The 15458-nt window shown below is 30.3% G+C and overlaps 1 protein-coding gene across 1 annotated transcript in view; it reads right to left on the reverse strand.

The window, feature by feature from the left end:
- Window positions 1-15458, reverse strand: part of LOC122512727 — a 772233-nt gene that overhangs the window by 503437 nt on the left and 253338 nt on the right. Inside the window, 1 exon segment of the mRNA XM_043628757.1 lies at window positions 6605-6849. Coding sequence (XP_043484692.1) covers window positions 6605-6849 — 245 coding nt within the window.

Consider the following 15458-nt stretch of genomic DNA (forward strand, 5'->3'; position numbering starts at 1 on the left):
CTGGCATCATTGTGTCCTTATAATTCAAAGATTGTATTTTTACTATACTGTTTGTATTAAGAAAACAATGATACGAGTCAAATTGAAGTTAACTTTTTGAATAGTTAAAGTTAACTATTGGAAAAGTTAAAGTTAACTTTTTTGAAAAGTTGAAGTTAACTATTGGAAAAGTTAACCATCTACTAAATCTATTAAATCCTTACAATGTCAATGAAACCATGTTATCAATTCACTGAGTTAGAATGCTAAAGTGTTAGGGCTGTAATCGTTTTTTAATTAACTTAGTATAAGCATGATAACCTCAAAATGTACACTGAGAGACCTTTGGAACTGTAGCGGAACAACATATGTGACAGCGGCTCCACTACAGTTTTGGTGCGCTGCCGTACAATTTTGGGTGTGTGACTGTCTGTGTGACTGTCTGCTGCTGACCCAAAGCTTTCTGAGTGTAGTATATATTTTACATTAATTCATATTTTTAAATATTTAAAAGAAATTCAATTTTTTCAGTTTAAATTTATTAACTTGTAATTTAAATTTCATATGTATCCTCACGAGGTAAAGGGAACCTTACGTCCAAAAAAAATTAAGTCTTAGTTATTAATACAATTCTATATAGTTTTTCAGTTGTTTTTTCATAAACAAAAGTCAAAAATTGTTTTTTTATCCCACATGCACAAAAACGGCGCTTTCTGATAGCAGCCGACAGGGAGGAAAGTCATTCATTTCTTCGACCGTATGAAAATGGCGGCCGTGTTCTCCCAAGGGCAAGAAAATTAGCTGTTCACATGCATTTTTCTTGCCCAAGGGAGAAATCGGCCGCCATTTTCATACAAATCGAACAAGTGAATGACTTTTACTCCCTGTCGTCTGCTATCTGAAATCGCCGCTTTTGTGCATTAGGAAGTTTTTTACATGCAGATAGAAGGCACTTCAAAAAATCAGTCCCTCTGTATTTTCGTCTACTACCTTACATGTCATTCACATACTTTTGTTTTGACTTTAACAGAGCTAAAATAGACAAATATATCTTGAGCAATGCGTAGTCTTTGCAGAACTCCATAATATTAAAACAATGTAAACCAAAGTATCGTCGATGTAGATGTTATGTATTGCTTAAGCAAAAGTTATTAATTGGGGACTCAACTTTACACTTTCTGTATAACTCACTTTTTGAATGCATGGTCCCATCCACCGCGTCAGGATACATGCACGGAAAAAAATTTCTTGTGAAAAATACAAGGTCTTTTGTAGAATATACGAATAGGTTAAGTTGTGCTTTATACAGGCGAATTGACACTGAAAGAAATGATTCGTGACTACTGTGATAATTCTGGCTAATACAACCATATTGCCATTCCATTTTGTTTGTTTCGTCTGTTTTGTCTGCGCACAACGCTTTTAACAGACGCACCTAACATCCTGTTTCACACACGAAAGCTTGGGTTTTTAATACTGACACTCAGTATGGTTGAATCAGACAGAAAACTGAATAGGCAAAACTAATATAAAAATTGTAGTAATACAAAGAGACAAATCACAGAGTTACATTTAAATATGATTGATACTGTCATTCATAAATTTTTGAAACAGAATTATAATATAATAAATGTTTCCTCTGAATAACTTTTTCAGCCAAAGTAGTACTTATGTTTTTCAAAATTGTGTTTATTGTTATTATGATGCGTTTCGCTAAAATAAAAGAACCTTATTTTCAAGTTACTAAGAATTTCCTAACCAAACTTTTATTGTTGATAATGTCAAAGCACTTCTTTCAGTGTAGTGTTTCCAACAAGCTGGTTTGGGTGTAGCACAAATCAATCTGTAATTGGGATCTGAAATCACGTGAAACTGACCCACCCCTTAGCCTTTTTGTGGCAACCATCTTGGATTTTATCTTTTTCTTGAACGTATATCAGAAAGAGACGAAACGAAAGATGGCTACCACAACAAGGCTCTCACTAGATGGCGTATCGTAGTATTTCAGATCCCAATAGCACCAAGAAATCCTACAGTTCGTCTGTTGCAGTTTGTGACACACACACACACACAGTTTGGTTTGTGTATTCCCCAAACTCAGCCGTTTGTGGATACTACAACCGTGGCTCATAGATGGCGTAGGAAATCCTGTAAATTTCACAAGAATTTTTTTCCGTGTATATATGTTGTTTACAAGGAATTCTCTCTGCTCCTTCACACTGAGAAAACTGGATAGCAAAATTTATAGGGTTAAGTTTTAAGTGTTAGCCTGATTCTCTAGATAGTTAACTTTTTCCTCTGAGATAGTCAACTTAATCATTAAAGTATCTATTTATCCCTCCGAGATGGTTACAAAACATTTAACCTCAAATATAGTCTGTTTGTTCCTCCAGATAGTTTGTTGAATACTCCATTTTTCTCTGTGCATTATTGAAAAAGTTAAGATTAACTTTTAGGAAGTTAAAGTTAACTACTGGAAAAGTTATATTTAACTTTTATAAAAGTTAAAGCTAACATTTGGAAAAGTTAAAGCTAACATTTGAAGAAGTTAAACATCTATCAAATCTAGTAAAGCTTCACAATGTGGCTGAAATCATGTGATTAATTCACTGAGTCAGAATGCCAGACTGCTAGTGCAGAAGCTTATGACTGTAACCGTTTTTAATGAATTTTGTATAAGCATGAACTGTAGATGCAAAAGTGTCATTAGTCAATTTCTTTCCAACAACTCAAGTAGAAGATTTTAGATGGTAACTGTCACATTAGTAGACAGAGTATTAAAGTTAACATTTGGAAAAGTTGAATTTACTTTGTAGAAAATTCAAGTCAACTTTAAGAAACGTTATATATATATAACATTTTTACATTAATATTTTTAAACTTAATAAGATGTATTCTTGTGACAGTGGAAGTCTTCATGCAAATATTCACTGATCTTTACGTGAATAATGACGTTGCCTGAAGAATCAACTTCATATTGCCTTGTTATACATGACCGTGTAGTATAGTACGAACCAATCATTGGGATTATTAATAAGTTATAAGAAGTGGAGAGGGAAACAAAGTGGTGGGAGGATGAAGTGGAAAGGTATGTAAGACATATTTCTGAAGCGGATACTCATTTCTATTCTAAAATGGAGTTCATAGTAGACGTTCAAGGTTTTAAAAAACCCTGCAATGAGTTTATTTTCAAAGAGTTGGCTATAGTTCCTCTGGAGGCAGATGCTCAACCAAGAGTTTACCTCTTTGAACCACCTTGTGCTTGGAATTCTCTACCTGGACGTTATAAAAGTGAAAACCTGTGGTTAACAAATAACTATCATTCAATCCCTTGGATGGTTGGAGATGTGTGTTATGATGAAGTGCGAACAATTTTACAATATGCATTACGAGGAGCAAAAACTATCTATGTTAACGGTTGTGAAAAAAACAATGGTTAGAAAAGTATATAATGAATGTATACAATTTAGAAGAAATTGACTGTCCAGCGTTAAAGAATATTAAAACTGAATTTTTATCACCTACATGTACTCATCATATTACACAAACTGAAAATTGTGCAGTAAACAATATATTTAAGCTTCGAAATTGGTTTTTAAATGTAACGAGTGAACTGAGAAACTTCTCAAATGGTATCGACGAAGTGGATGATGATGATGTGAATACTAATTTAAAATCATTTTATGAAAATTATGAAACATTATTGTAATAAGTTTAATTTTCTACATACATATGAATAAATGAATTTTATAATTTTAAAAAATGTTGTCTTTCTTTCTTTCTTGATATACCTACTCCTTTAATATTATATACTTGAAACATTTTTTTTCCTTTAACTTTAATGAAAATTTACTTATATAATTTTATATAAAATACAATTAATTAAAAATTATTTAAAATATGAAGGTAGAATAATAAAACAATCCATTTAAAAGTAATTTTTTTTTATTATTTAAAACCTTTAAATTATATTTACATAATTTTTTACAATATAACCTTTGAATATATATTTTATTCAAATTCAATAACATTAAATTTACCACCAATATTCTTTAATCGCAACTTGTCCAATTGCACGGCTTCTTCCATCATTGTGAAGGAGGTAGGGTCATCTTCAAATAGTTTTGAAAACCTTGCCGGTAGAAAAGTGGTAAATGTAGCATCCAGGTCTACTACAATCCTAGAACCATATTTCGTCTGCACCTTGTTTATTTTAGTTACGTTGTATAACTCATTCACAGTCAATTCAGAAAGCGGCTTCGTTGGTAGAAATCTCTCCATGCGACCAGTGGCGTTGACTTTTTGGAAGTCCATTGTTTTAATATCTGTAAGCAAAGAAAAAAAGATGGACTTTTTAATATTAAATTTAAAAAACTAATTTGGAATACAAAATGTTTTTATTAAAGAAATGAAATTTACCTATCAAATGAGAAGATGATGCTGTAGTTGTTGAAGCTGCTAGTACTGCTAATGCTGCTGTAGATGCTGAAGCTGCTGGTACTGCTGATACTGCTAATACTGTTGCTGCTACTGCTGGAAATTTTAATAGAAGTGTCGAATCGTTGCTTCCAACCTACCTTATATCCCTTAAACCCCTACTCTTCTTCTTCAACTCCCACTTTAACGACTGCGCACGCAACTACCTCAAATGAAGAGTCATTTAGAAGACGTGTTCAAACTCGCATAAAATGACGTCACTAAAAGGGTTTTTAAGGAATGCCTTTGTTCTCATCTACAGTCAGGTTAAAACCTGCCTGAAGGTTTTTTAGACAATGTCTTTATTCTATTCAAGATGCAGGTTGAAACATGCTTTAAAATTTTCAAACAATACTATTGTTATCTTGAAAAGAGGCAAGTTGAAACTTGCTTACATATTTTTGGACAATACATTTTTATCCCTATGGTGTTATAGTATTAGTGAAGCAAGCTGTGAGAGTCAGACAGACAGGTCTGACGCATGGAACTTTCACTCACTCAACGCGGTAACCGTACGCGCACTATTGCTGCGCACTGGGCCTTACCACACCACCCACCACCACCCACTCCCACTACCCACAACGCCTGCGCGGTATCTCGCGAACGCTTAGTCCCTCGCGCTTCTCTATATGATTTTTGAAATTTCTGGTTTATACTAAGTGGGTGGTGGTGAGTGGTAGTATTGGAAATATGTATATAATAGAAAAAAAAGTGGGTGGGAGGGAGGGGGGTGGTTAACTAAGAGCAATAGAAGAGGGTGGGTGGTATTTGCATATTCTATATCCAACGCTAATATATAATAATTAATAAAATAAATTAATTATTATTATTATTATTATTATTATTATTATTATTTTTATTAATTATTAAATATATAATAAGTAACTTTACCACATATTTAAATATATGCAAATTAAAAGGGTTAACTAATTTGAATATATGCAAATCAAGTACCCCACTAACGTCAATTAAAAGGGTTAACTAATTTAAATATATGCAAATGATGTACCCCACCAACGGCCGGTAAATTACCCACATATACCCCACTAACGGTCGGTAACTTATCCTCGCGGTCGGTAAGTAAGAATCTACATTACCGATTTTATCCAGAACCGGCCTAGCTATACTACTTTTTTAAAATTTTTAAAAAGTATTTGGTTGAGTTATTTAAAATTATGTTTCCAACAATATTTTTTATAGATATTTTTCATAAGTAATCATTTGTTTATAACATTAATAAGTTATATGTTATGAAATAAATTAAATTAACTTAAATTGTTTATAACATTAATAAATGATAAGTTATATAATAAATTTATAAAAAATATTATTTGTAACATAATTTTAAAACGAATAAAAAAAACTATGTCATTTCGAATATAAACAAATGAACAGTTCATTTGTTAATTTAATTTGTTTGTAGCAATATTGAATAATATTTTTTGAACAATATTTATGTACAAGATGTTTATCAGTTGTCGAAGAAGTGATATATTTGTTCTACTATAAACAAGCGACCTATTAAAGTCATCATTAATTTGTTATTTGCATTAAAATAATAATAATAAAAATTCAAAATTCAAAAAAGTGCTTCCTTAAGTTTCTTACAAATTTATTTCTGGGTGTTTAAAAAAAATTTGCGAGATTTCGACAAAATCTGTGAGCTGTACACTTTTTTGAACAGTAAATTGCAGATTCACACCACTGTGCCGTATGGCTAAATCTGATGGTAGATTCGGATTCAGCGCATCAAAATACATAGAAATATGTGTGTCTTGCACCCAGATCCGGGTACTTTTTTGTGGGGCTGTTTTATGTTTACAAATATTCAAGTGAAACTGAAAAACACTTTAAAACGCTATTCGAACATGATTTACAAACAATATTTTCGACCGATATGAGTAACCGATATTTGTAACTGTTCTGGAACTGTTACAAGTAGCTTTGTCACCATATTTCAGATCTTTTACTTAACTGTGACATCCCCCTGACTACGACATTTTGCGTACCCAGTGAGTCACCGGTTACAGAACATGTTCTTCAATTATTTGTCACAGTTCTGTGATTATAATTTTATAATGTTATATTAAATGAGTAATTCTTTATATTGGAAAAATCAGAGAAAACATAAAAGAAGTAATATACTCACAATAGGAAGGCCTCATCCCAAAGAGGATTAATCGTATCCTTTTTTATAGAAGTTTGGTTTTTTTGTGGTGGATCATCCAATTCAACAACACAATAAGGTTCTTTACAGCCTTGATTACCTCCTAAATCAGTTGCTTTAACAATTTTAACAAGTAATCTCTTATCACCGACTAAATACTGCTGCATTGTTGAGGAAGAGGAATGAAGATCAGAATACCGTTGAGGCATCAGTTTATTTGACATGTGCTGTAAAATAATAATTGTATTTTTTAAAATGTTTTCAAAACAGAATATATGTCAAAAATATTGTGTGTAAATCATTCCTTAATAGTGTTTCATTTCGTGTTTGCTCAATATTAATGGAATGTTTACAAACATAATTAGGTATATTCAATTTGTGTATTTTGGTTTTGGTCGCTGATTATAAATACGGTGTTAGTTTTTAATAAATTAATTTTTCCGATTTTTAGAAGACGTATAAAAGGTAAAAAAAACATTCTTTTACTTTTTCGTGGCAAAAAAAGTGTGTTAGTTTTTAAAAATTCAATATGGCGGATCCAATGTGGCACAAACTTTTTCCAAAATTCATCGAATTTGATTTAAACTTATTAATCGGAGGTTGTTAAGGTCATTGATTATGAATATGGTGTTGGTTTTTCTAAAACCCGGGGTTTGTTAACGTCGCTGACTACAAATATGAGGTTAATTTTTCAAAATTCAATGTGATACATTTTTAAAAATTCATCCAATTTGCTTGTAATTTGTCACTTGAGGTGACACCATTCATTCAATCTAATCTCAATCTAATTCGATGAGTTTTTAAAAAAACGGATTGCCATAGTGCATCCGTCACATTGAATTTTTCAAAAACCAACACCGGATTCGTAATCAGGGACCGGACCCCAGAAACCCCCGGGTAATAAATTTTAAGAAAATTCGATAAATTTTTGAAAAATGTGTGCCATATTGGTTCTGCCACATTGCATTTTTTTAAAAACCAACACGGGATTCGTATTCAGCGACCCCAAAAACCCCCGAGTAATAAATTTAATGAAAATTCGATGAATTTTTTATTAAAAAAGCGCCATATTGGATTTCTGAAAAACTAATGCCGGATTTGTACTTAGCGCCCCTAAAAATCCCCGAGTAAAGAATTTCATCAAAATTTATTACAGCCTATGCTGACATTGGCATTAATAATAATTTCTTGTAACTTGAATTATTTATTAACATTATTTATTTATAACCTTCAAATTTTTACCAGTTCAATTTTTTGACAGTTTAGGAAGTACTGTAGGTGTATTTTAAAGTAGTCTTTTGCCTGTGGCATTCAATTTTAACAACTGGAGATAATTTTCCCTTAAAATTGACACTTTTTTTAAGCTTTGCAATAAAAAAAATCATAAACAAATATAAATTTGAAAATCGAACTCGAGAAGTCTCTTCCAAATATTATAGTGTCATTAGAAAAAATTAGGAATATCGGCCCAAGTAAAAAAAACCGGCAGACATTCCGCAGACTTTAAGCAGACTCCTGTCTGCAGACAGTATGCTGAAAGTCGGCAGATACTTTGTTGTAAATCTGGTCGTTTAAAAGACTAGACAACAATTATTTATTGAAAACTAATAGATTTATGATTATCCTGTTCAGAAAAATTAACAACTTGAGAAGTTGATGTTAAATCGATATCTTGAAACACACCCTTACAACAAAAGGATATCCTGAGGATATTTTTAGAATGTCCTAAATAAATTTAGGATATTACAAAAAATACACAGGGTCTCTTAGGATATCCACATGACATCCTAGTATATCCAAATGTTATTTGTAGGATATTTTTAGGATCTCACTAGTCCGACGTTAATGTGAAAAATATCAACATTTTTTTACTTATATTTTGAATATATTATCTATATTCAGTGACATTTTTATTAACCTTCCTGTGTACCGTGACGAGTATACTTGTCCAAACTAATTGTAAGTTATTACCAAATGCGCGAGGACGAGTATACTCGTCCAAATATTTTTTCTCATAACTTTTAAACAAATTAACTTTAACACATGAGACAAAGTGCAGCTTACAGTGCAAGGTTTATAGTTCATGATACATACATAATAAAGTTTCCAATTAAAGTATTTTTTAATAAACAAAGTATTAAATATTTGTTATAAACAGTAGAGGATACACTCGATTCTCGTTATAACGACGATCTCGGGACTTCAAAATCTCGATATTACGACGGAAGGAGACGATCCTACTTCACGTTCTATTCAAACGCATGAATTTATCCGTAATTAACCCATTAAGGACCAGACGGACGAAAAATTTCAATTGAACTTGAGGACCTCGTTTTTTATTAAAATGCATATAAAAAAATTGGCACATACCATTTTTAATGTAAAATTTACTCATCTTTCAGATTCTGCTGTTAAAATTTGTTTATACCAAATTGTTAAAAAGTTATAAACAATTTTTTCCAAAAAAACACGATTCTTCGAGAGAGAAATTTTATTTCAGACGTATTTTCAACAGGAAAAAGTAGGTAGATACTCTCAAAAACTAAAAATATCGCGTCCATGGACCCTTAGCTACAAAACCCTAAAGCGATCATTTTTTTCAAAATGGCGGACGCTAATATGGCGGCTAAAACTAAAAAAATGGCTCACATATGATACATAGTACTCTCACTTTTTCAAGTTACTGAAATCGCCTGAAAGACTTTACCCGAGGGTTCTTGGGGTCGCAGATTACAAATATGATGTCATTTTTCAAAAATTCAAATGGCGGATCCAATATGGCGGACAAGTTATGTAAAAATTAATTGCATTCACCTGAAACTCTTTACTCATGAGTTCTTGGGGTCGCTGATTACGAAAATGATGTCAGTTTTCAAAAATTCAAAATGGCGGATTTAATATGGCGGACTAGTTTTGTAAAAATTAATTAGATTCACCTGAAACTCTCTACTCGGGGGTTTTTGAGGTTGCTGATTACGAATATGATGTCAGTTTTCAAAAATACAAAATGGCGTATCCAATATGGCGGACGAGTTTTGTAAAAATTAATTAGATTCACCTTAAACTCTCTACTCGGGGGTTCTTGAGGTCGCTGATTACGAATATGATGTCAGTTTTCAAAAATTCAAAATGGCGGATCAGTTTTGTAAAAAAAATTTGGATTCACCTGAAACTTTCTACTCGGGGATTTTTTGGAGGCGCTGATTACGAATATGATGTCAGTTTTTAAAAATTTAACCATTAAAGCGCACCCTGGGTGTGCGACACTCATATTCTAGCTTTTTACTCTAATATCTCGTTTAAATTCGTAAAAATTGAAAATGTATCGCTATTGGACGGTACATTTTGTACATAACTTTATGTTCCGTGAGTTACATTATTCTCTCAAGTGTCTTTGTGTATTTGACAACTTTATGAAGTTGACGGCGAAAAATTCCTATGTGGCTGACGCCCAGTTATCGGTTTAAGGTAATTTTAGTAGTTTAAGAAATTTTTTTGTAGATATTAAGATTAAATAAATTATTGTGAAACCTATTTTTCTTTAAAATAGATGTACTGAGCTACAATAAATAATTTTTATAAAAGATAATATCCTATTTTAGCTTAGAGAACACACAGTAAAGTCCCCGGGTGTCGCACACCCAGTGTGCGGTTTAAGGATGGATTCTTACACTGAGTGAAAAAACAAGGCTTTTCCCCGTGCCTTGAATTCATGCCTTTTTTAGGTAGTAATTTATAACTTTTTAACAATTTGGTATAAACAAATTTTAACAGTAGAATCTGAAAGAGGAGTAAATTTTACATTAAAAAATGTATGTGCAAATTTTTTATATGCATTTTAATAAAAAACGAGGTCCTCAAAGTCAATTGGAATTTTTCGTCCGTCTCGTTCTTAATGGGTTAACAATAGAAAACGTCAAATACGTGTAAAAGTTTTCGTAAAGTATGTTTATTTATATTAAAAGTTTCTGAATTATGAAATCAGTTTAAAGAAAAAGTAAGTATTTTTAAAAATAATCGGATCACTAGATTCTTTAGGTTAAATAAAGTTAAGGGTTGATTAACTTTGTCATTTTTTTAGAGTTAACCAAAATTTTGGTTACATTAAATTCTTAAATTCGTTCGTGTTTTTTTTGTCGTTGTATCGAGAGTTTTAATGTTCGTTATAACGAGAGAACGTTGTAACGAGATTCGTTATAACAAGAGTCGAGTGTAGGTCACAAAATAAAAGTTGCAAATACATACTTCTCTTAAAAATATTGTTTGATTTTAATGAAACTTGGTATCTCAAGGGTTTTTGGGGTTGCTGATTAAGAATCTGAAGCCAGATTAAAAAAATCCAAAATGGCGGATCCAATATGGGGGATAAGTTTTTCAAAAATTCATCCAAATTTCTTGAAAATTTATAATCGGGGGTTTTTGAGGTCGCTAATTACGAATCTAAGGTCAGATTTAAAAACTTCAAAATGGCGGATCCAATATGGCGGATGAATTTTAAAAAATTGTTTGATTTTAATTAAACTTGGTAGGGTAAGTGTGGGTATTTCTGCGAATTTTTAGTGTAGGTTAACTTTGCAAAGCTCGTCTAAGTTTACGAAAAAATGAAATGCAGTTTTTTCATTTACAAATTAAAGTTTAATCATTATATTTTCCAAACAATTAAACTCAATCAAATTTCGTTACTTATTTGTATTTAAAAAAGTAAATTAAAAACTAATTGTCAACACATGTATTATTGTTGACTCGCGAGTAATATTGTGTGACATTTATGAAGGAAACACCAATTATTGTGCGAGCATTATTGCAGAAAATCAGATGTCGCATAGCGCGCTGGTTGTCAAAAAAGAGGTTATGTTTAGTATGCGTTGCGCAGTAAACGTATTTAAAAATCGCAATAATACTAACATGCGGCAGTAAAAATTCTGCTACTAATATAGTTTTAAGTATTATTAATTAAAAATCAATAATAGATGGGTAAATTAATATATTTTTCAAATAATAAAGTGTACTTCTTTCATAAGTAACACTGAAACATGTATACTATAGTGAATATTGGAAATATCAACGGTTTTTAATATGCATTCATGACTGACATATTTGATAATTTCACAGAATTCTGTCATAATATATTTTAAATTTAAATAAAGAAATTAATAATTGTCGGAATGTACATTTTTATGAGCTATTCTATCAAGTAAGATTCAAAATAAATTTTGTAATTATTTTGAAAAAATTAGGCGTATATTTCAAAATGAAAATAATAATTTTTTAAAAATCGCAATAATTGTGTCACTCGCAGGAATACCCACACTTACCTTATCTAGAGGTTTTCGTGGTCGCTGATTACAAATCTGAGGTCAGATTTTCAAAATTCAAAGTGGTAATATAAGGATATTTTATAAATTTAACAATTCTTTAATTATTTAAACAAAAAATTGTTGTTATGTTCTAACTTTTTACAAAAAATATCTAGGAACTTGCAGCTTTTTTCTAATTTTGCAATTAACTAAGCTGAGTAATATTACATGAAGATTTTTCATAAATTTAACGATTCTTTAATTGTTTAAACAAATAATGTTGTTATTTACTAACTTTTTACAAAAAACATCTAGAAGCATGCAATCTTTTCTAATTTTGCAATTAAATAAGCTGAATAATATACCTCCAATTTTGCAATTAACAAACATGAATCTTACAATAATACTGATCTTGTTAACTTTTAAAATTTGGAAAAAGCATGTTTCTAAGTCTTTTGTGCAAGGAGTTAACCAACATTTATAATTATTTGTTTAAATATGTGTTAAATTTTTATATTCATAAAACATTATTATGTAGTACTACTCAACTTTTAATAAAATCAAACAAATTTTTTAAAATTCGTCTGCCATATTAGATCCGCCATTTTGAATTTTTTTAATTTGACCTTAGATTCGTAATCAGCGACCTCAAAAACCCCCGATTATAAATTTTCAAGAAATTCGTATGCATTTTTTAAAAATTCATCCGCCATTTTGAATTTTTTAAATCTGACCTCAGATTCGTAATCAGCTACCCCAGAAACCCCTGGGTACCAAATTGTAGAAAAATCCAACAGTGTGAAAAATTTGTGCATTTGGAAACAATTTTATGGGTGAAAATAGGTACGCAGGAGGATTAACTTATTCAATTTATAATAGTGTCTTCATTTCTGGAGTGCTATGAGGGCATAGACAATAAAAATAGTCAACCTGATGTCCGGATATTTTCTGGACGTCTGCCTCAACAAGTTTTTGTTAAATTGACATTTTGAAACATGCAGATAATAAAAATAGTAAACCTGATGTCCAGATTTTTGCTGGACTTCTTCCTCCAGAAAATTATTCTTAAATTAACATTTAGAAACATGCAGACGTTAAAAATAGCTAACCTGATATCTAGCTGTTTTCTGAACATATTCCTCAAATTCATCGTCAGCGTATTCCAAAATGTCGATTTTACAAAAAACCACTTGAAGAAATTGTATAAATAACACCTAGATATCTGGTTGTACAGACTGTTATAATCAGGGTGTTTCAAAATGTCAGTTTATTAAAAAGCTTCTAAAAAAAGTTGTTCAAAACGACCTAAATGTCAGGTTGATTCTTTTTTATAGTATGGATGTCTCCGAGTCAAATTCATCAATTCATTATAAAAATTATACTACTTGCAAATTTGTTACATAAATGTCATTTAAAATAAAATATTTGTCACAATATAAATATTAAATATAATATAATATAATATAATATAATATAATATAATATAATATATAATATAATATAATATAATATAATATAATATAATATAATATAATATAATATAATATAATATAATATAATATAATATAATATAATATAATATAATATAATATAATATAATATAATATAATATAATATAATATAATATAATATAATATAATATAATATAATATAATAAATTCAAGGTGGACTACACTTAATATAATTAAGTGGATGAACACTTGGTAAATCGTGTCGTGCCTTGAATAACGCTTTCGAGATTCTACACTATATTCCATGCGTGCCTTTAAAACGTGCCTTGGCACGGCACGAAAACAAATTCTGCTCAAATAAAAGATTTTTTTTAGAGAAACATGTGACAAACGACAACCAAAACCTTATGATTTGTTTTTGTTTGGTCACTTGCTCATATTTAATGATGTAAAAATAGGGAGCAATGTGCGCAATATATTGCGCATGCTCGCGTAGCTTAAAGTTTGTCATTTTAGAGTATAGTTCTTCTGCAGAAAAGGGTTGCATTTCTGATAGACTTCACATAGTCTGAACTTAACAGTCAACGTAAAATAGCGTAATATTTTTGCAGACCACCCTCCCTTTCCCATAATAGCGTTAAGTATTTTTTTTAAACCACCCCTAACAATTAGAACTGTGCAAAATTCGTCAACAATCAAGAAACTTGGATACATATTCATTCTAAAACAATGTTATGCCTCAAATACAGATTTTTGTTTTTTTACTGTGATACATTTACAATACACATACATATTTTACTTTTTAATACACTGAAAAACTTTTTGTTTCAAAAATTAATAGAATTCATTTTAAACTTTAATATGATGCATTTGAAACAGGGGAAAACGAAGTTTTTATGTTATTTAATCGTACGAACGTATCAGTTTTAACAAAGTAATACAAAAAATTAGTATGGTCCGTGCCAATCTTTAGTATAAACCATATTAATAGTTAATACGTTAATACGATTAAATAACATAAAAACATCGTTTTCCCCTGTTTGACATGATCATGTTAAATTTTGAAACACAAAGTCTTTTTGTGTATGTTACAGTATCGGTGAAAATTAAGAGACCACACACATTTAGGGGAAAGAAAAACATGTTTAAACATAAAATTTATGAAAACTAAAATTCTTTTTGGTATATGTTTTAAACGATGATACATTTTTGAAAAGAATAAGACCTTACAGAAGTCATTTAGCCAGTATTTTATTTAGATATTTTTAAAAAATCGCGATTTTCAATGATTTACAAAAATTTTAATAACTTCTAAAATAACGAACGCTTTTTAATGATCTTAAGCTTATTTTAAAGTCATTTCCTACAGAATAAGAATTACCTTCAGGCATTAACGTGTAATTTTTTTCTTAGAAAATGCAGGTCGTCAAACTTGGACCAAAAAAATTCAAAAAATTTGAAACAATCTTATTAATAGAAAAATAATTTTTAAAATTTAAACATATTTTTTTATGAAATTCTCTTGAAAAGTCTATCCCATATTATGTTTCATACATTTTCTAGAATAGATTTTAGTACAAAAAAATTATTTCAAATTTCTTACATTTTTTTGTCTAACTTTGACGACCTGCATTTTCTAAGAATAGAAAAAAATTACACGTTAATGCCTATAAGTAATTTTCATACTGTACAAGATGATCTTTAAAATATGCCTAAGATCATTAAAAGGCATTCATTATTTTAGAAGTTATTCCAATTTTTATAAAACATTGAAAATTACGATTTTTTAAAAATATCTAAATCAATTATTGGCCAAATGACTTCTGAAAGATCTTGTTTTTTTTTTTAATTTTATCATCTTTCAAAAAATCAAAAGAAAAAAATTTTAGTTTCCATAAATTTATGTTTTAATAGTATATTGTGCAACAAGTACAGAAAGAAGCTGTTTTCCGACGAGTGCAAAGTTTGCTGTCCCGAGCGGAGCGAGGGCAGCAATTTGCACGAAGTCGGAAAATCTTCTTTCGTACGTGTTGCACACAGTACTTTGTGCAACACCTTTTGGTTTTGATAAAAAAAAAGCTGTTTGGA

The sequence above is a fragment of the Leptopilina heterotoma genome, unplaced genomic scaffold (assembly GCF_015476425.1).
Source record: "Leptopilina heterotoma isolate Lh14 unplaced genomic scaffold, ASM1547642v1 Lhet_125, whole genome shotgun sequence".
Lineage (NCBI taxonomy): Eukaryota > Metazoa > Arthropoda > Insecta > Hymenoptera > Figitidae > Leptopilina > Leptopilina heterotoma.